The sequence below is a fragment of the Terrapene carolina genome, unplaced genomic scaffold (genome assembly GCF_002925995.2).
Source record: "Terrapene carolina triunguis isolate 2854851 unplaced genomic scaffold, T_m_triunguis-2.0 Scaffold192, whole genome shotgun sequence".
Taxonomy (NCBI): domain Eukaryota; kingdom Metazoa; phylum Chordata; order Testudines; family Emydidae; genus Terrapene; species Terrapene triunguis.
This window is the reverse complement of record NW_020664543.1, coordinates 14,515,755-14,537,049: the sequence shown is the minus strand read 5'-3', so window position 1 is coordinate 14,537,049 and position 21,295 is coordinate 14,515,755. Positions and strand designations below refer to the sequence as shown.

General features: G+C 41.0%; 1 protein-coding gene across 6 annotated transcripts in view; it reads left to right on the top strand.

Moving 5' to 3' along the window:
• The window catches only part of GRB2 (growth factor receptor bound protein 2), a 78,207-nt gene that overhangs the window by 45,755 nt on the left and 11,157 nt on the right, over window positions 1-21,295 (top strand). For all 6 annotated transcript variants that reach the window (XM_024214105.2, XM_024214102.3, XM_024214101.3 and 3 more), the window contains one exon: window positions 16,621-16,718. In XM_024214105.2, coding sequence (XP_024069873.1) covers window positions 16,621-16,718 — 98 coding nt within the window. The remainder of the gene's footprint in view (window positions 1-16,620; window positions 16,719-21,295) is intronic.

The following is a 21,295-nucleotide window of genomic DNA, read 5'->3' as shown; positions in this document are numbered from 1 at the left end:
AGACTAACAAATTCAGGGGGTTCATTGTCTTTGGTGTTATCACAGTTCAAGGCAGCTACACCAGTATTCCTCCCTCCATGGTCCACAAGGGCACCCACTTTTAGGCTCCTGGCTCCTCATCTGTCGCCCCTCTTGGATGGAGACCCATGTGTATGTCTCTCCTTACTGGGGTTTTTTCAGGCTGCAAAGTTCCCTGCCTACACTGTGATATTCCAACAAACCAGATGGCCTAAAAGGCTCATGTCTGAACTGTTGCTTACTCTTTGAAAGCTATGAACTACATAATTGCCAGCAATTACGAGCTACCACACAGGTCTTTCTAAGCAAGCACATTTATTAAGGTGAAATGAAAGCATTAGATAAAACATACTAAAAAAAAAATTAAGGTCACCCCCATCTCCAGCAGGGGGCTTCTGGCAGGTGTCAGTCTTTTCAATCCTTCCCTAAGGATTGGGGGCTCCCCGCTCTTGGCCAAAGATTCTGTCCGTTTGCTGGATCAGAAATGAGGCCCTGATTTTAGGACTGTTGGATAAATAATCTGACTTCAAACTTTTTTTGTCTGTTGGTTTCTGGAGAATCTAGTTTGAACTAGTATATGCAAGCCTCTCCAAGTGGTTCTCTGGAAGTGTTACAACCTGAGTGAATTTGTCTAATCACTCCCAACTCTTCTTAGTTCTGGAGGGCTGTGGTCACCCTCCCCCATGAAATTACATACAATCCCTGGCCCACAATGGTACATAGACTTAATACAGCAAGCTCTCCCAAAGACATTTCAGGTCCTTACCATATCTGTGACAGGTGTCACTAAAAATCAGTGGGTCAAAATCATGCCTCTCAAAAAGAGAAAATAATCTAAACAAGCGTGATAAACCCATGCTGTAGTCAATACAAAACTGCAGAAGAGTTTTTAATCAGGTGTCTTGCCTTGCTTCCAGAGGTAGGAGATGATCTGCAATCAGTCTGGATAGGGAGCTGTCCCTGCAGATGATGGATTTAGTAATCCATCAAATTCTAGTAAAAGGAGGTTTGGAGGTTCATTTTACAAGAAGCAGGAGGCAAGTAATGACTGATTTTCAGAATTGCTTGATTTTAAAGCAGTCAGGACAAATTTTGCAGCCAGAAGATCCACGTCATTTATTCAGAAATTTATTTTGCATAAAACAGACAGAGGTTTTTTTTCTGCAGTATGTTAATTGTGGTTTAAAGTCTAATTCTCGTTACTTCGGGTCTCTGCTGCCAGTGCATTAGGTCAGATTAATAAAGATCTGCCCCCTTCCCAGTGCTCATCTGTGTCCTGTTACTCTCCATTAGTTTTCCTGTTAATCTTCTGGCTGAATGCCCAAGCTATTCCTGTGGTCCCAAAGGATGCAGATACAGTTGCTTCTGTACTTCTTGACAGCAATAGGGAATCATGGGTTCTCTGTCCAAAGTGTTAATTCTTGACTTAGGAACTTCTTACCTGTTCAGTGCATGGATCTCACTCAGCAGGGATCTCAAGTAAAATCCCCTTTTGATTATTTAAGAAAAAGAAGAGATTGTTATTTGCCATCCTCGCCTCAGTCAAAAACGGAGATGTCAGCCAGTTTTTACTTCCCTTAATTGGGAAGGGGATGAAAATGCATGGGGGGGGGGGGGATTTTAGAGAGAGACTGCAGTTCGAGGAATATAGCTGAAATTGTGATTAACTGTTCTCAGAGTGGTAGCCGTGTTAGTCTGTATCAGCAAAAAGAATGAGGAGTACTTGTGGCACCTTAGAGACTAACAAATGTATTTGACCATAAGCTTTCGTGGGCTAAAACCCACTTCATCGGATGTAACGAGAGGTTCCGCTGTTATAACTGTGTTCATGGAGTGCTAAAGCTGTAAATCCTGTTTGGTGTTTACAAAAAATGGCAGTCTTCCAATTCATTGGTCAGAATTATTGGCGTTCTCAGCTGGGGTAATTTGATTAGTGACAACACTTGGGGCAGCTGTCTCTAGGTAATGAAATATGGGCTTTTCCTTACTTTCATATGTAATCATGCATACAGTATGCTCTAGGGACTGACAAAAAATACACGTAAATGTATAAGAAATTCAAAAAGATCTAGTGTATATAAATGTTACCTGAAAGGATATGGCAGTCCGTCATTATATGACTATATCAAAACCCTCTTCTCTGATTGACTGGAGTCTCACTGTTCATGCACTGGTATTAATAAAGTCTAGTTTTTACCACTTCAACATATAGCCCTGGTTTTCTCCATCTGTGTGGGTCTGTAATGCATGATCAAGTGGATTGGCCTTATTTACTGTGCCTGCCAATGAGGAGGTGATTAGAGAAACAAACCTGCCTAAGGACTTGAGGGCAGGCATGTCACTTAAATTATAAAGCAAAAAAAAAAAAAAGGCATTATTGTAATGAACTTAGTGGCCCTGAACTCTGCAGCTGTCCTGTGCGTGAGGCCAATGTTTTCACCATTCATGCTCTAGAGACCTTCAGTGTCTGTCTCCAGGATCAGGATTAAAGCTTAGCCCAGCCTGGCTGGCTGACCTGAGAAGTATCTTTTCTTCCTATCTCAGCAATTAGAGGTCATGATTTTCAGAAACGTGACAGAATTGAATTGAACATCTCTTTCTATATAGAGAGTTTGAAAAATTGCCTTGACATTTATTCACCCAAGGACTAAGCCTATCAGCCCAGAGGAACTGTATGTGGGAGCCCTGATTAATCAGTTCCATCCCCTCCAAAGAGTAAAAAACAATTCTCTATTCTTCCCCCCACATCCATCAGTAAATTAATTTGGGGCTCCCACTACCTCTTTGCATGGGTCTGTCACTGTTGCCACCCTCCTAGACATTCAGGAAACCATCTGCTTCCTAGCTTTCTTTCATGTAGTCTGTTCTCCTCCTTTTTCTCCTTCTCTTGAAGAAAAAATAGCAACTATGACGTTCTGCTTCCCTGCTCCTTCCCTCACAAATTATTGCTACCTCGTCCACCATATTCCCTCTTTTCTGTTAGAGGAACAGCAACACTTTGGACCATTCTGCTGCTTCCCCTTCCCCTCAGAGCAGCCAGAGACTTCTCTGCCCCATTCAGCTCACCGCCTGGGCAAAATCTATGCTGTTCCTGTGAAAGCAGAACTATTAAGTTGATTGCATAAATTGATATTTTTGGAGCCTTAGACAAGGGTCCCTTGTATTTTAAGGGCTGCAGAATTGTGCTTCAGCCTCTCTGCCTTTTTTTTTTTTTTTTTTTTTTTTTAAGTTAACGTGAACTGAGTTTGAACTGATGGGTTCATTGAATCTTCCTGAGTCTGCAGATCACATTGAACAAATGCTTAGAACGTCAATATTTTTAGCCATGAATGGAAGGTCTCGTCCGTTTTATCCAAAAAGAGTGATCAACCATCAAAAGGAAGGACCTCTATAGCCTGTTGTATAGATGTTGCCATTGCTGAATTCTGTAACCATGATCCCCTTCTAATTGTGATCACTGTAGCTGACACAGCTGCCAGAGTTATGGCGAAGTCCAGGGCTTTGCCACCAGATGATTCTCCATCACAAATTTGTTGATCTCCTCTCTAGAAAGGTTAGGCAACTGCTCTGTGAATTTTGCCACAGAGCCCCAATTTTGAAAGTTATGTTTTGAGAGCAATGCCTGTTGATTTGTTATCCTCATTTGTAAGGAGGAGGTCAAATAAATATTCCTGCCCATGAGATCCAACCTCTTTATCCTTGGGCATGGATTTGTGCCTCCCTTGACATAATCTCGCATTGGTCACCGTCATGACAAGCAAGTTAGGAGTAGGATACATATACAAGCACTCAAATCCCTCAGTAGAGATGTAGTAATGCTTGTCCATATGCTTTGCCACAGGTGCCACAGAAGCTAGGGTGTTCCACAGAGTTCTGGCTATTTCCAATAAATGCCTCATTGACCAGGAGAGCTACTCTCCCTGGGGACAAGGACTGGAGAATAGCCACTAATTTGTGTGTGTTTTCCTGTATATCTTCAGTCTGGATAGAAGGTTGGCGTCAGCCTTGGGTGAAAAGTTCTTGATGTGCCCAGAAATCCCCCAGCACTGGAGAGAAAGCATCTGGTCCAATGGCATTGTCCAGTGGCAAGGAGGATGAAGGACAATGAATCACTGGATATTCTTTGTGCAACACTGTACACAAAGAATGTGCCTCAGGCTGTACCTGCGCTGAGGTGGCATCCTTCATCTGACTATGCAGCATGGGTGGCTGCGCCAGGGATTGGTTAGGTGGTCTTACCTAGAGTGGGTTGAAGATCAGGAGCTAAAGGAATGAGGAGTGACCTGTGGATTCCAAGGCCACCGTGGATATGAGTAAAGCATCAATGGATAGGCCACAAGCCTCTGTGCCTACTGTTATCAGTGCTGATCCCGGTATCAGTCAGTATAGCCAGGGGACGATTTAAGAGGCAAAAGGCACGAGTGCTAGCCCTGCGGGTACTGCCAGATGAATTTCTCGGGCTTTGGCACACTGGGTGCGCGCATACCTGAGTAGAACACATGTGTGCATCCACATCTTAAACAACAGTTATGAAACAGGTAAGTAACAGTCTTTTCCCTGGAGAGTGAAGTGTGTAAGGGCTAATAATTATTTGAGATAAATGCATTTGAAATGTACTTTTTATTTCAATCCTGTATCAGGTAGTTTGGGTCCATCACACCTTTGGAATAAGAAGGAAATGTATCTCAGTCCCTATGTTCCTTTGTGCTTTTCAGTCTTGGAAGAGGACTTTTGGGGGTGTTACATTAGAGGTTTGAGGCACCAAGGGTGAGATTTTGAAGGAGCGGTTTGCTTTGGAGGCTAACATCCTGTTCCTCTTCACTAAAATGGAAGCCAAGTTTCATTTTTCCTCTAATCGCAAGACTACTTCTGTGCATGAAATAGTGTGGTTTAGTGAACGGAGTGTGCGTCCAGCAGTTGGGAACTCCAGAGTTCTAATCCTGGCTGTTCCACTTGCTGTGTGACTTTGAGCAAATCATTAACCTTTGTTTCTTCCTCCATTTTATACGATGGAGATATTTACCACAGATGTTAAGGAACATTGTTTGTAAAGTACTACAAATGCTAAATCCTAGGGTCATAAAAGAGGAGCAACAGTAATGTGGTAAATCAATGAAATCTTCCTAGTTTTTTAGGGCAAAATGAGGACTGGACTCCCCAGGTTATAAATCTAGTATCACAACCCTGCTGTGACTCGTGAACCATAGTGTTTTTTTCTTCCACAGGGTATCTGTTTTTTAGCTCTCCTAATTCAGACCTGCTTAATTTGTAGTGTGGTGTAGTAATAGGGCAAGCTCTGAGTTTGAATTGTCACAACAGTTAGTATGTACTGATCATGTCCCTGTCCTCCACTATTTTTTTCCAGCTGTCCTATTTCTGACATATCATTTAGTAATGGTGCTTGCGACAGAGCCAGCATGATTACATTTGCTGAATGGAAATTGCAAAATTGAGAAGATCCCACATTCTTGCAAAATGCCACAGGATCACTGTTAGTTAGACTTCTCCAAAGTCTCTTCCATGAACTTAAAAGGAACTGTAAAACACTCTCACTGGAATGTGTTTGATAGCCTCTTTTTTTATTTTCTGGCAATGACTTTCAACCTCCATTCCTCAGAAGTTCTGCCAAGAGCTTTTATAAAGGCCTTGCAATTTCATTAAAGGCTGCTCTGAGAAGTTATGGTCAGAGTTGTATTTGTCTAAATGTTCTAAAAACATACAACAGCGAACGTGTATTTCGTGCTCCTAAACTTAAACGGAAAGCTGGAGGCAGCTTGAACAGACGGGGAGGGACAGCAGCTTTTAAGACTATGATGTAAGCGGCAGATCTGGGAATAGAACCAGGAGAACTGACTTTACCCTGACCACTAGATAACACTACTTCTCATTTTGACACGTTTTTGAATTGCATCAGAAGTGACTGTAGATTTTATTAAATGTTCAGTTAAGTGAATCTCATCTAAATGAATAGAATTAGTTGGTATATCACAGTCAGACCAAGTCTAAACTACAAAGTTTTGTCAGCATAGCTGTGTCCAGGGTATGAAAAAATTCAAATTTGATTTTTTTTTTAAATAATTTCTGTGGCTAATATCAGTTTGTTTTTAAGCATTTTTTTTTTTTTTAGATTTTTTCACCTAAATTTCAGTTATGTAAAATTATGGGTTTTAAGCATTTTTAATTTTTGCAATCAATATTAATTTTCACAATTGCAGGAAATTATGGGGGAAGTCAGACTATTTAATTATAGGAAATGTTGAGATTCAAAAAGTTAAACCTTTGTAAACCGTTAAAACATAAATTGTCAACATCACTTGTCAATATACAAAGTAAATATCCTTTAAATCAGCAAATCATACCTGTTTTTACTATTCATTTGATAGTCTACTTGTAACAAGCCTAATTCAAAAGTCTAAATCACTGGATTTTGAGTCTAGTAAATTCTCAAGCAGCATTTTTCTTACTTTTGCCTTTCTGTAAATTTTTATTATTATCAATGGAAATATTTTGTCATCAGTTTGTGTGTACGCGGTGAAATCGATATTTACTGACATTTATTGATAAAAATCTAATCCTTCCAAGCCTATCTATAGCTGACATAGCTATGCCAGCAAAACCCCCAGTGCAGACGCAGCTGTGCCAACGGAGTGCTGCTGTTGGCATACCTAATACTGTATTGCCAGAGTCTGCGTAGTGTAGACTAACCCTCAGTCTAGTCCTCTTGAGTGTTGGTCTAGAATAGTCCTGTACTTTATTCAGACTCAGTGAAGCCTGTCCGTGCTCTTCAGTGAGTAAGTAGGGACGAGGGAAGAGATATTTACAGGGTCTAAGAATTTATATTTATGGTGCAGTTTAATTGCTTCATTGATAGTTTCTCTTTAGGGGGCCTGCTTAAACAGGGGTGATTTGTCTGTCAAGTTAATGAAACTTCAGCATAGGGAAACGTGTTAGACAAATGGCCATCTGAGCAGGACCTGAGTAAATTAATCCACTCAGCATAACAGCAAACTGGAGAAGTGCTGCGTTCTTCAATAGTTTCCCAATTAAATGTGGATTGGGTTTGAGATTAAGGAAGGATGTTTTTGTGTTCTCTTTCTGTAATAGCATCCTGAGCGATGTAGTTAGTTATAAAAGGCAGCTAGTTCTGGGCTTCAGTCAGAATAAACTAGTTTGCGATCTCTTGGAGGAAAACACTGTTCCCCTTCCCCTTTTTAAGAAACTGTTCTTGAGAGCAGAGCTATGGGATTTAATACATATGAGAGCCAAGCTATGGAGTTAGATTTACGATAAAGATCTTTTTATACCACATATCAGATTGAATCACTGTAATGAAAGTGCAGTGTGTTTACTGCACTCTGGAACTACTGAACAGTCATTACTCCTTTGGTCCTAAAATCATAGGAACTAAAATGGTGAGTTTTTATGCTTGGTAACATTATCTGGGGTGCCTGTCTTGAAGCTCATTTTTGGATTTCCTCAGTATGTTAATGGTACTTTTGGGAGTCGTTAAGGTGGAAGGAGGCCCAACCAGAGAGAATGTATTGACTACAACTACTTCAAACTCCATAGAGCTATTCTTATTATGGCCTATTAGTAGTTTGACATTTTAACTTGTATTGCTAGCACTCCCTCTGACTACATGTACACTAGCCTTTCCATACAATTTCTTGTTATCAGTAGTTCAGCTCCACCTACAGTAGTCACAGTGAGAGGAGTAGCGAAAATGAAACTATTGCAGTCTCTCACATTTCTATCACTGTGCCTACCCTTTAAAAGGAGTCTAGACAACCCAACAGTAAAAACGTTGGCACTTGATCTAGGCTTACCTATGTCGATGGTAGCAACAGTGGGAAACTTTAGTGAAAAGTTGGTGTAGATGAGGCCTGTGGCTAAACTTGTGGAGTGTTACTCAGTATGTCTTTTGTACTACTATACAACTTGATTTAGTATAGTGGCTTTTATGGTGGTGTTTGCTTTACAAAGCTAAATACAGTTAGAAAAAAGCCAAAGAGAACAATCAAGGTGTGTAGGTTGGGGAGAAAGAGAATCCTCTATCTTTTTAGATGAGTTCAGAAAATAGTCCAGATGGTAGGGATAGAAGGCTGGTGCTAGGGAGGGGCATAGTAGGAAGACTTGGGAGGTTAGCTTGGGCAAATTCATGTAGGATTTTAAAAACAAAGGTAGTTTTGAACTGGAACCTTGAGCACTGATTGCCTGACATGTTCCTGACTGATTCTTCGACGCTTACTGCATTTCTTACGCTGCCTAATGTTAGGCACTGTGCTGAAGGTTTCCTGTCCACCATAATTCTTATTCTGTTTTTGTCCAGATTTTTGCAATTTAAATGATGGAATAGTACTTGCAACTTGTCTCTAATTGACGTTACAAAGCTATCTTTCCCTCTCATCATTTCTTTGATGGTTTGGGATATTATTTTAGCATATCTGTAAGCATTCCTACAGCACAATACTGTAGTGATAGGTATGAATTGGTGTGACAGGCTCAGGGAGAGCCTTTTTCCTGTTTAGGCAGTGTGAAGAGAGAATCATGGGTCCTGGCATGGTTGGTTTCTGTGACTTCCACTGTTCTGTATGTTTATGGTAACTTTCAGCTTTGTTTTATATTTCGCTGCTGACCAATATAATGCCCTCCTTCAGAGATTGAGAGAAACGGCTAGTTTCCTTCTGAAGAGAGAGGAAAATGTCCATGGATAACACAGTATAATCAAGAAAAGTACTTGAGAATGTACAGGACAAAACCAGTTCTCCTTGGCTCTAGTTGAAAGGGTTTAAACTTCCTGACTCTTGCTGCAGTGAATGGTGTCAAGATGAGAACCCAACAATGTGTATGCCACGTTGAAGTAATAAGTCAAGACTTCAGCCAAACCTTCCAGCAGAAAGCAGCGTTGAAGTACAGGGCTACCCCTGCCCACTTTTCAGTTTGGTTGTTGTGTGAGCCTCTCCTGTTAGTTACTTTTGCATGGGCCTGATTTTTTTTTTTTTTCTTTTAAAGGGACGAGGATGGGGAAAGTATTTATACAGAGGTATGGGCAGCAGGAAATCTGGGGTGGAAAATGACAAACCTTTAAACCTTTTTCATGTCATTTGACATAAGGAGTTGAGATGTTAAGCTATGCTACTTGATTGTTGACTGCGGCTTGATAGGAAATGTATTTACACTCATTATTTGATGGCTGTTTCAAGCCTGCATTTTTCACAGCCTCTGCATTTGTCTGGATGTTGCTTTGCTAACAATAATAGATACACAGTTGTTCTTGTTACGCAGCTGTGTCCAAGAAGCTCAGTGCATCAGCTCCTGGTCTGTAAAATGGAGATATTTCCCTATCTTCGCCCTCACATGCACACACGTGGGGTGTGGTGAGGATAAATTGTTTGAGATGCAAAGAAAAGCCAAAAAATATGAAATTTAGAAAGTTGGGTATTCTTGAACCAGCCTCCTCTTCTCAGCTGTTTAACTGTATTCTTTAATGTCTAACATTTGACCTGGTGTAGTTAGAATGAGCTGGAGTGAAATTATGACATGGAGGACATAAACCAAGAGAAGGGGAACTTGCTCTGTGGTTTATAGCCTGATTTGTCTTGCTCGTGTTAGAATGCTGGCTATTTTGATGTACAGGTTATCCTGCGCTATGATAAGGTGCTGTTTCCTTAACATATCCCTCTGTGCTGTGTCCTCTTATTGCCATTCCTAAATGCTGAGTGTGTGAGATACTTGGTGTGAAGGGTTTAGGCTACATGCCTTGCTATGTCAATAGGATCCTCAACGGAAGGACAAGGAGGGCAGCCGTGATATATACTTAAATGGTTTTCCATTGCCGCCCAGGGTCTGTCTAGGCTCCTTATACAAAGCCAGCAAAAGGAGCAATCTCAGGCTTTGTCTACATTACACAGCCATGTCGCTAAAAGTCAGGTAATGTAAACGCTGTTTGTCGGCACTTTTGCCGACAAAGTACTTCCTCCCCCTATGAGTGGGGTTATCGTTGTCGACAGGAGAGCGCTCCTGCCGACAACAAGCTGTTTACACTGCTACTTGCCACGGCAAAACTTTTGTCGGGGGGGAGGGAGGGGATTTTTTTAAGCACCTGTGAACGACAAAAGTTTTGTTTTTAAAATTAGGTTAATTAAATATAAAAATAAATGCTATAATCAATAAATGTTTCCTGAACTATGTTAAATTTTATCCTATCTCTAAACAAATGTTCAGTATACTGCAGAATGTTGTATTGAAAATTCATAACCCTGTAATAGAAGTTGACAGGGGAAGCTGGGGGTTTTAGAAGTTGGGCAAGGGACTGCCCTGGAGTTTCCAGCACCGAAGAGACTCTAACTGGATAGAAATTCTAGCTATCAGTAGTTAATGATGACACTGGAATTTTCATGAGGTAACAAAGTTCATTACGATGAACTACGCAGAATTGTTTCAGGCTGGCTGCAGATTCAGGAAGTGATTGCATTCAGTTAATGGTTGGAAGGTTTTCTTCTCAGGCTTTTTTTTTTTTTTTTTTTTTTTAAGGAAGCTGAGATACTGAAGTAAAAAGCTGCAGCTAGGGAGGATTTTGAGTAAGTTCTACACTAATGGAATTGTGGAATACACAGGGCTGTTTATAGCACAAAAATACAATATACTGCAAGACTGTGCATTATAATGTTCAAGTTGCAGCTGCTGTCTTCTTCTCTGTCACTTTGCAGAGCTATCTTTTCAGAGGGGTGGTGCCACAAGAATGAGTCATGGGAGTCAACATACAGTTCTCAAGATGTACATAAAGCAGAAAACATTCGGTACATAAACAGCTTTGTCCTGAGCCTACTGATCAACCTTGATGTGGTTTTTCACCCTGTTGCTGCCAACATTATTTTAACAGTAGTTAACTTAATAGAATAGGATGGCAATTTGTGGTATCTCTTTTTTTTCACATTTGTGGCACCTAGCAACGAAAACATTCTCACCACTCTTCCCCTCCACCACTTTGTACATCAGTACAAGCCACCCCGATATGGCTAAAATTGCAGTTGTACTCTAATAGTCACATTTGTGGGCATCCCCACTCCCCAACCAGCATATCTGAATGTGGGTGTCAGTCTGGTAATTAAGATCGTTCCAGTTTTTACAGTTGCTAGAGGGTTGTAGTTCTCCCATTCACAGTTTCTGCAGGCACCTCAGAACATATAGCTTGTGTTTTGAAACTGTCAGGAAGAGGATAATGTTCAGTTTGCCAGAAAGGTTCTGTGATGGGTTCCTGTGGTGCAACCTGGAACTTTGGTACCGCTGAACTGTCTGTCTTCCCGATCTGGGCTCCCTCTCACACTGTGATGCTGTGACAAGCTGCAGACCCCTCCAGGTCCTGCACTCACACAACCATTTACTGGCAGGGACACACCCAGCTTTCACCAGCCACTTATGAACCAACAATAGAGAGGCTCCAGCCAACTCCCCACAGCTCCCCAGTGTAGGACCCCAGAGCTATACCACCCTGCCCTCCTTAAAAGCCTGATCAGTGTAAGTTTATTACCCAGTCCGCTCCTCCCTCAACGTGGAGAAGACATATGTAAGTTTTTAACTGATCTACGATTTTTTCATGCACTTCACTCAAACCACTGTTTTTAGGTGAAATATAAAACAGATTTATTAACTACCAAAAGATAGATTTTTAAGTGATTATTAACAATAAGTGTACAGATTACCTAAGAAATAAAACAAAATTGCAATCCAAGTTCTATAAACTAGACAGGATTTGAATCAAGCAGTGTCTCACCCTGATGGTACAAACAATCCACCAATCTTCCATATATAGGCTGGAATTCCTCCTTTCCCACCTGGGACCACCTGGCCAGTCCAGTCTTTGTTCCTGAGGTGTTTCCAGGTGTTGAGTTGTGGGGGGAATGAGGCCAAGTGATGTCACTTCCCCCTTTTATACCTTCTTGCCCCAAACAAAGCCCCCAGCACAGTTAGTGGAAAAGTACAGGCACAAGATGGAATCCAGTGTCAGATGAGCTAGTCACATGCCCATTCATGCTTCGATGAGTCATACCAGGGGCCATTACCCATATTCTGGCTAGAACATCCATAGGAAAGTCCATCAGGTGGGGATAAGCTTCTTCCATAGCCCATTGTGTTCATTGATGGGCCATCAACTTGAATAGTCCATTCACAATGTGCTGGCTAGACTGGATGTATACCTTGTGTGGGAGTTACCACAGGAGCAAACACATTTGAAATATGGGTATATAGTCAGTATTCATAATGTCAAATATAAAAATGATAGATGCATACAAATACGATAATTGTATTCAGTAAACCATAACTTTTCCCTTGACCCCTCACATGACCTATTTTGTACAAGATTTGTTGTGAGTATATAACAGTGGTGAATATGGGGGTACCAGGGTGTTGCTTTGGGGTACAAAGTATCACAGGTTCCTTTCTACAATTTCTTAAATTATTGGAAATATTCACAGGGTGTAGGACTGGGAATATCTTGAATATTTTCTTCAAGCTGTTGCAGCAAAAGCTTCGTCAATGCTGCCTTGCTGAGCAGCCATTCAGCAATGCCTCTTCTCTGTTTCCATGGGTACAGATGGGCTTTTGCTGATAAGTGATCTATTATGGAACTAGGAAAGTGACAGGTAGTAGTTGAGCCACTATTACTGTAACACAGGGCTGACTAGGACTCAGACCATCACATGGCAGTATTTTGTATTCAAATGTAATGGCTAAAAATATCCCTCCTCTTCCTTCCTCTTAAGCACAAATGCTCCAATGTAAAAGGAACACGGTTTTTAATTTCTCATTTGACTACATCAATAGCAGATTTGGGATTTGGCTGCAAAAGAAACTCAAATTCATGTTTAACCCATACAGAGAGCAGGAATTCTCAATGCATTTCAATGAGGATTACAGGGTTTGGGCTTCCACATTTCTGCAAGCTCACAAAACCATCTTCGTCTAGAGCAGCAAAGCTTACGAAATTTTGTTTAACACTTTCATTTGGAGGATTTAGCTCTTTCTGTATGCCCTTCAGATTACTAGCTTGTACAATTGGTTGAAGTTGGGAAGCACTGTTACTGTACTTTACAGCATTCTGGTGAAATAGTCTGAAAATTTTGTGGCAGCTTCAGTGAAATTTAAAAAATTAAGGTTTTTTTAATAAATGGGATATAAAAATAATGCTTGGGATTATGGGATAAGTAGGTTTGTCAGATTTTTCTCCTAAAATTTTCAGCAGCAGAATAGGTAACTGACGCTTTAATAGTTACCATTTGGTTTCAAAGTTCACCCCATTGAGATTGGGCCTGTTCCTACTCCTCAGAGCCGTTGTTTCAGGCTGTCTGCGGTCTCAGGAGAGACAACACTCTTTTAGTTTACATTTTTATTGTTGTATTCACATCCATGAATATTAAAAGTGTGGGGGTTTTTTAGATAAAAGCTGAAATTTTGCAGCATGCTTCTGTAGTAAGGGGTAGATTCCATGGCTTCAGAATTGTGGGATAAATTGGGCCTAGCTAAAAGAGCTGTTATCCGTTGGACTAATTATGTGGCTTCTGGCTCTCTTTGACAGTTCCACTGCCATCTACTAAATCATTTTTAAAATATTCCTTTATTTAACTCCTGCTTTGCGTTTTTCATTGCATCTCATGGCCTTTGGAGTCCTATCACTGCATAGACTAAGGATCGACAGGTCTCCCATCCTTTTGAAGTCAAAGCCCAGTTTCCTTTGATTGCTATCACTAATGCATCCCTTAGCAATGCCTCCATCCTGGCATTTGGCTCTGGGCCAAATGTTAATGAGTACCCACAGGCATATAGAGTTTGGATCTCCATATCTAAGCATATCTCTAGAGCCAAGATCAAGCTCATTCAAATCATGTATGTTTGAGTATTAGAATTTCAAATTTTTAATGCATCCTTACAGTTTTGGAAGTATTTCTTAATACTGAGCTATGATCCACCTATAAGTCTTCACTTTTATTCTAGAGGAGGGAAGAGGAGTCAGTTATGTTCCCTCAGCTACACACAATAAAACTTCAAAAAATCCAGCGTAAAGGGATCTTAATGCAGGAGCTTCTCAAAGGTTTGATCTGTGTGATAGATATTCTATGGTAAAAGAAGAAACGGCACATTCCCAGAAAGTAAATATTCACTCATGGCATTCAGCATGTGCAGAATGCTATCAAATACACCAATATAATCAAATGCAAACATGCTGCAAGTCAACCTGCTGATGACTGCCAAGATATATAGCAACTGGAGCCTAACAAACACTAAAACACAATACTTGCAAAACAAAGGAGTAGCTGCACAAAAGTTAGTCAAAAGAAAGATCCTTTAAAATTAAATGGTCTGAATGCACTTTCATTATATTTTTTTATTTTTCTTGAGTCTGCGTCATAGAAGGTACAGCCCTTTCTGTGATACTCTTGGAGAGGGCAGACGCTCCATGGCTGCTCGATGCCTATCTAATGAGTAGTTTGGTCTGGGTTGTAGTGTTGGCATTAAGGAAGAAATGGCCGTTAGATGATCATCCATTATTATTAGAGAACTGTTATTAATTTGCTAAAATCAGTCATAGTTATTCAGATTTTACTGTTGTCTACTTTACTAGGGCCCAGTTCAATCCAGAGTGGGGTTTCCTTCTTATCCAGATCTAGCTATCGGAGTGGCGTAGGTTATGATATTAAAATGCCACACAGTCATCCGCTACAAGGGCCTTGTTGAGGCATGTGCTAATAGCTTTACTTTGTGTAATTCTGCTTCCCCCTTTTCCTCCCACCCCTCAAAATAAATAAATAAAGTGATTAGATGGCCAAAACTTCAGAAGTGGAAATAATTGCTAGTGAAAACAGGTTTTTCCTGAGAGGATTTCTCCATTATAGAGATGGCTGTAAATCAACACAGATGTAACTTGTGAACTGTTTCAGAGCGGTAGCCGTGTTAGTCTGTATCAGCAAAAAGAACGAGGAGTACTTCAAGGAGTACTTGTGGCACCTTAGAGACTAACAAATTTATTTAAGCATAAGATTTCGTGGGCTAAAACCCAGCCCACAAAAGCTTATGTGTTAGTCTCTAAGGTGCCACAAGGGCTAAAACCCAGCCCACGAAAGCTTATGCTTAAATAAATTCGTTAGTCTCTAAGGTGCCACAAGCACTCGTTCTTTTTTCTTGTGAACTGTGTAACTGCTTTGTGGGTGCAGCAATAGACCTTATTTTTCACACATTTAGAGTCTAATAGTAGCATGGTCCTGTTCCTTCTTTTGCCTTTCCTCATCTTCATCTACCAAGGCAGCCTGCTGGTCCCTAGGTGCTTTTGTTACAAAGGGCCAAAGCCATCTCTGAATTTTTAATCTTCTAGATTGACAGCTTTTTGTTACTCACTCATCCAAGGGAAAATATCTCTAGAGTGGTGTCTTGGGAGGGAATAAATAAGCTTGTGGGATGTTGGCCAAAAAGCACACCTTTACAACAAAAATAAAGATGTCCCTTGTGCTCTCTACTGTCCTTCATTAATACAGCTTCATCCCTTATGACTTTCTGATCTTGTACTCATTTTAAAGTGTCGTCATAGTCAGAAAAGTGCATATTAAAAATGGGTACCTTCATGTTCCTACATCTGCTTGTAATGTGCCAGAGTTCCATTGACTCACTTTATTGATGTATGCCTTGTCTGCACTAGTGAACTTTGCCAAAAAAATTCACCAGTGCTGCTCCCTGTTCATCTGGGTTTAATTAATGGTAAAAACACCTGAAGCTGCCAGTCTTGTTTATACTTGGGCTCCCAACAGTGCTACAATTAGGGAATTTTTTTAAAAATTCCCTAATATAAGCACTACTTAAAACCCTGTGGCTCCAGTACAACCACAGGAGAGAGAGACTATCATCAGAATTGCCAAGTAAATTCTGAATGAATAATTATCAGTGGTAAAAGGAAGAATACAGCTTGTTTCTCAGATCTCAGGTTGAATTTGCAGTGGTGGCAATTAACCAAATACTCTCTGGATTTATAAACTGAATTTAGAAGTTGCTGAGAGTAAATATGGAACCTACAGACTATGGCTCTGGCTACACTAGAGAGCATAAAGCGGTGCAGCTGCACCCATGCAGCTGAGCTTCTGCAAGCTGTCTAGTGTAGCCGCTCTAAGACAACGAGAGAGAGTTCTCCCGTTGAGTTAATCCACCCCCAACGAGCAGTGGCAGCTATGTCAGTGAGAAGAGTTCTCCCGCTGACATAGCACTGTCCACTTCGGCGCTTAAATCGGCATAAGTTATGTCACAGAGAGGTGGTTAATTCACACCCCTGAGCGACAGAACTTATGTCTACTTAAGCTGTATTGTAGCCATACCCTATGACTTTCCTACTAAACCACCCAACTTCAACATTGAAGTTTCAAATGATTTCAAGTGACTTTTTTCCCTTCACCCTGCCTGTCATAGCTTTCAAAGTGCATGGGGTGTAGTGGAGCAGAACATCAGATACACATTTCAAGAAATGTGCATCATAAGAGCATCCTGGCTTCCTAAGCACAATTCTGTCTGTTCTGCTATATACTGAAATATGGTAAATGGTTTTGTTGTTTTTGTTTCCTGCAGGTTTTGAATGAAGAATGCGATCAGAACTGGTACAAGGCAGAACTCAATGGGAAGGATGGCTTCATTCCCAAGAACTACATAGAAATGAAACCACATCCGTAAGTGGAGCATCACTGATCCCCTTCCCTCACTCTGCCTTGTTTTCATTTCCCCTTGAAGTAATAGGGAGGGCTGCTGAGCACATTGTAATGAGTGTAGGACCTTAGTCACTGGCACAGTCCTATGGACTTATAAAGGGGTTACTACTGGCTGCTGCACCCAGAACAGCCCTATTGTGATGAATCTTAATTGCACAGCTCCTACAGTTTGCAGTAGTGGGACTTTCTCCTGCACACCTCTTGAGGAGCAAGGGGAAAGGGTGTCCTGGTGGAATCCAACTAAATAAATTTCACGATTTTGTCAAATCTGGCAGCCAGAAGAGCTTCAGAGTCTTCGCGTAGCTCCTTATGTATTGTTCTATATTTTTTGGTAAAATAGGAGACTATTTAAAAAACAACCCTATATTAAGAGACTGTCAAAGTTGTATGGTTAAGCACTGCGAAAATCAGAAATGCCATGTGTTTGACCTTAACTCTGCCCTATATGTGTTTGATACTTTGCAACATAGATTTTAACAGAGTAAGAGTGAAAATTGAAGTGAAGTAGCCTCTCAACACGTGTCCTTCCTCAAATACTGAAGAACAAGAACATGGGAACAGTACTGTTCCATGACTCTGGCTGGCCTCTTGATCATTTCTTTTCAGACACTTTTGCATCGCATCTCGTTCTCGGGTTATACTGAAATTCTAGCTAGTTGAAGTGCGTGACAAGAAAGCAGCAGCTCTGTGCAGTGCAACTCTGAAGAGTAAAGAATCTTCTGGGCAGTCCAATAAAAGCTGTCACCGGGGTTTCTATCCGTAACTGTAACGCTGCAGTTTACAAATACTGTTGGTACTACTTTTGTCAATAGTTGGCTTCAGTATTTAAATAATAAAGAAGAAGTTGCAATTAAATATTGAACAGGAATTATTTCTGTGAGGCCTGCCTTCCAAACAGAAGGATGAAGATTCTCCCAGGCAGTGCGCTAAGAATGTGGCGAGGAACATAGCATTAGTGGTAGATTCATCTAGGTAGGAAACATGGCAAGAGGTCAGTCAAGACCTGTGAGGGGTCTCTAAAACTGTTTAAAGCCTCGTCTACACTGGGGGAATTTTGTAGAAATTTTCCACTGTTAATGCTTGTTCAGCTCTGCTGGTGTCAGTAGTGTTGGGAGCCCTGAAGTAGCTGGTCTGCTAGTGATTTTAAGCACTGTCAATTATATTTCCTCTGAGCAAGTTTAGATGAATATTTAAATTGCTGACAGAAGCCAGTGCCCCATGGGCTCCCATCATTGCTTATGCATGGAGCTAAACAAGTATTCGCGATCCTGGAAAACTTTCCCATAATTTCCCTAGTGTAGTGCAGACTTAACTGTGGTACAGGGCTGCAAGTGTAAATAGATTAGCAGCATAGGTGCTGGAATTAGGGGTGCAGGAGGTGCTGCCGCCACCCTGGCTTGAAGTGGTTTCCTTTATATACAGGATTTATAGTTTGGTTCAATGGCTCTCATCACCCCTACTATAAAAATTGTTCCAGCACCCCTAATTAGCAGTTCATATAAACAGCAAGTTGCAGGCAACTGAACAGGGACTTGAAAGTGCTAGGTTCTTTTGTAGGACCAGCATCTCAAAGGCAATGTTGTGAGTGAGCAGTGTGGAGACTACTTCAGTCAAGAGGGGTTGGAAACTAAGGAGCTATCTATAGAACTTGGAATAATTTTCAATTTAAGACCTGTCATAGGGGGTGGGCTTTAAATCGTAAGTCCAATAGCTAGCCTTCAAATATAATGTGGTGTTTTCCCCAGATCACATGGTGCAAAACTTCCAATTTGCTTAACAATTAACAAATGAAGCCTGAAAGAAAAGAATTAGTCCTCCAGTTGCAAAATTCAGAAACCCTTTTAAAACAAAGAGTTAATCTGTAATTCACACCAATTAATACAATAGAGAGAAGTGAGATACTCAGTGAAGAGCAGCAGGAAGCTCTGGGAGGGAGACTTCCTGCTAAGCTCAGCTCTGCATTTCATTGGCAAGGCTTGCTTTTTGGGGTTGCTTTCATGGTGTGGTTTGTATTAGACTTTTGGCCTGTACGTCTTAAGTGCTTGTGCATGCATACTGGGTTGTTCACAGAATATCTCTTCATAAACATTGTGACTTTTATGTGTGGAGGAAACACAGCCAAGCTAAATGATTGCAATGAGTGAGGCCAGAAGAACTGCCAAATTGCTGCTTGCCCAACCAAGAAACTAGTCTGTATGCCTGGTGAACTTGGTATTTTACCTATCAGTGCATCCACCTCCAGCCTTGCAACATCAGCAGTAAATTCTGGATTTGTTTTTGCAGTCCTGACTGGACAACTTCACCCAACATAACATTTGTCTCCAACTAGCTTTGTAATTAACAGATCTAACCATTCAGAAGGAAATAGTGGAAACCATTGGAATAGTGTGGCTGCTTTCTTTGGTTTAAAATGTTTGGGTATTCTGAGGATTTTGCTAGTTTTTGACCCAACCTATGGAAAAGATTTGTGTGCAATATTCCATAAAGCCAGAAAATGTATGTTGCCTTGATTGTGTGCTCCTGAGCAGTCTGATATGTTTCCTTAAACACAAATTTCCTCTTATTTTTTATATGTGAAGAATGCCTGAAAAGTTTGTGTTTTTCTGATTTGTTTTTACATTAAAAATTCAGGTCTTCTCTATCCTGAGAACTCTATGATGACTAGAGAGCTAGTAGAATTATGACCTCACAAGCAGGGCCGGCTCCAGGGTTTTGGCCACCCCAAGCAGCCAAAACCAAAAAAAAAAAAAAAAGCTGCGATCTGCGGCGGCAATTAGACGGGAGGTCCTTCACTCCCAGGCGGAGTGAGGGACCGTCCGCCGAATTGCCGCCGAATACCTGGAACTGCCGCCCCTGTCCGGAACGGCCGCCCCAAGCACCTGCTTGAGAAGCTGGTGCCTGGAGCCGGCCCTGCTCACAAGAGACAAAGCTGAGCCATTGCAAAGAGGATTTTTAATAAATCCCCCACCCCCACCCCCCATTTAACTCAAATGCCTGGGAAATTATTAGAAAATGTCTGTGCTGAGGATTCAAAATTGTTCCTCTTCAATAATCGGAGATATTTCTTAATGTACATTTGAAATCTCTAATGAGCCAGCAAAACCAGGGAAAACTAATCTTGATATTTCTGATTCAAACCAGCAAAAAAAAAAAAACAACAAAAAAACCCCTCCCTGGGAAAATCTTTCCGGTTTCCTTTATGCACCACAGAGGTGCAAAAAAAATGCACAAAAACATTTTTTACCTTTTGCAGGTCAACTTTAACATGGTGATAAAATGTCAATCATACCTGAGTAATTCAGAATTAGAACAAAGCAATCAAACAATAGCGAAAATCATAAGCAGAAACTATGGAAAGAATCCTCAAATTCTTAATATAAAACTTGCAAAATGCAGTATTAGGATAAAGTAAAATGTAATGCTTATTCATCTTTACTATGACCAAAAAGCAAAAATGTGGGAAACCGAACCCCCGTATCAATATCTTGACACAGTGAGTTCTGAAGGAGTCCCAGATAACGGTTTCTCACAATTGATTTTGAAAAAAATACAACACACTGATGTGATGGTGATAGGAGCTCCCTCTGCTGGCTCTGTGGCAATGAAGTGCTGATTTCAATGAGGTTATTGCAAAAACAAGGAAGTATTCAGTTCTGGTAGCTCCTTTGCTATTGGATACAGGGTGGGGGTGGGAATTAGCCTGTCCTTTCTGTTTGGAAAAAAGCTGTAACACACACAACTTACAATAAAGTAATATACATGTAGTTGATGAGTGATGTCTGGGATTTGTAATAGAGAATGTTTCCTCCAATCTGAAAACTCTCCATAAATGGAACTACGTGGAGCGAAGTTAATATTTTCTTCACAAGGTTTCAGTGGTGGAAACAATTTTCAGACACGCTGCCTATAGCAAAAATATCCCTGTAAACATATTAGGTGTCCTTTACATCAATGATGTCATTTATATACTGTGCATTGTATCAGACAGACACCATAGGCAGATGGTGAGAGGAGCTGGGGCTGCCAGTTATAGAAGAATCTGCTCATGGTGTGGTGAAGTCTCTCTTCCTCTAGATCATGCCTGATCCTGGAGAGCAGAAACTATTGTTCCATCTCTGAGAATTTCACAAAAAAAATCCACTAAATAAAGGCCAGTCTTCCAGATCTCTGTGTCCTCCCTGCAAAAGGAGCCCTCGGTATGGTAATGGAAAGGAAGTTCTTTGGAATGGAGCCCTTGCTGTTTAGCCATGAAATGGGCCCCCAACAGGAACGCCCTTATGCTCATGGATTGTGGCAATGAGTGTCTCTTGACCCAGTTTGAGAAAACCTATCACTCAGCATTTTAGCCATTCTGTCTCTAACTGAAGATAGCTCTGGTTTTCCCAACACAGCACGTGCCCGACATCCCAAACCCAGTTTGTTTTTGCTATTCTTGGACTGGAGTCTGGATTAGAAACCTGTGATCGATGAGCTGTGGGCAGCACCTAACAGACTAGGCCTGTGATTTAATTTCACCCTGGCACAGGAACAGCCAGCTA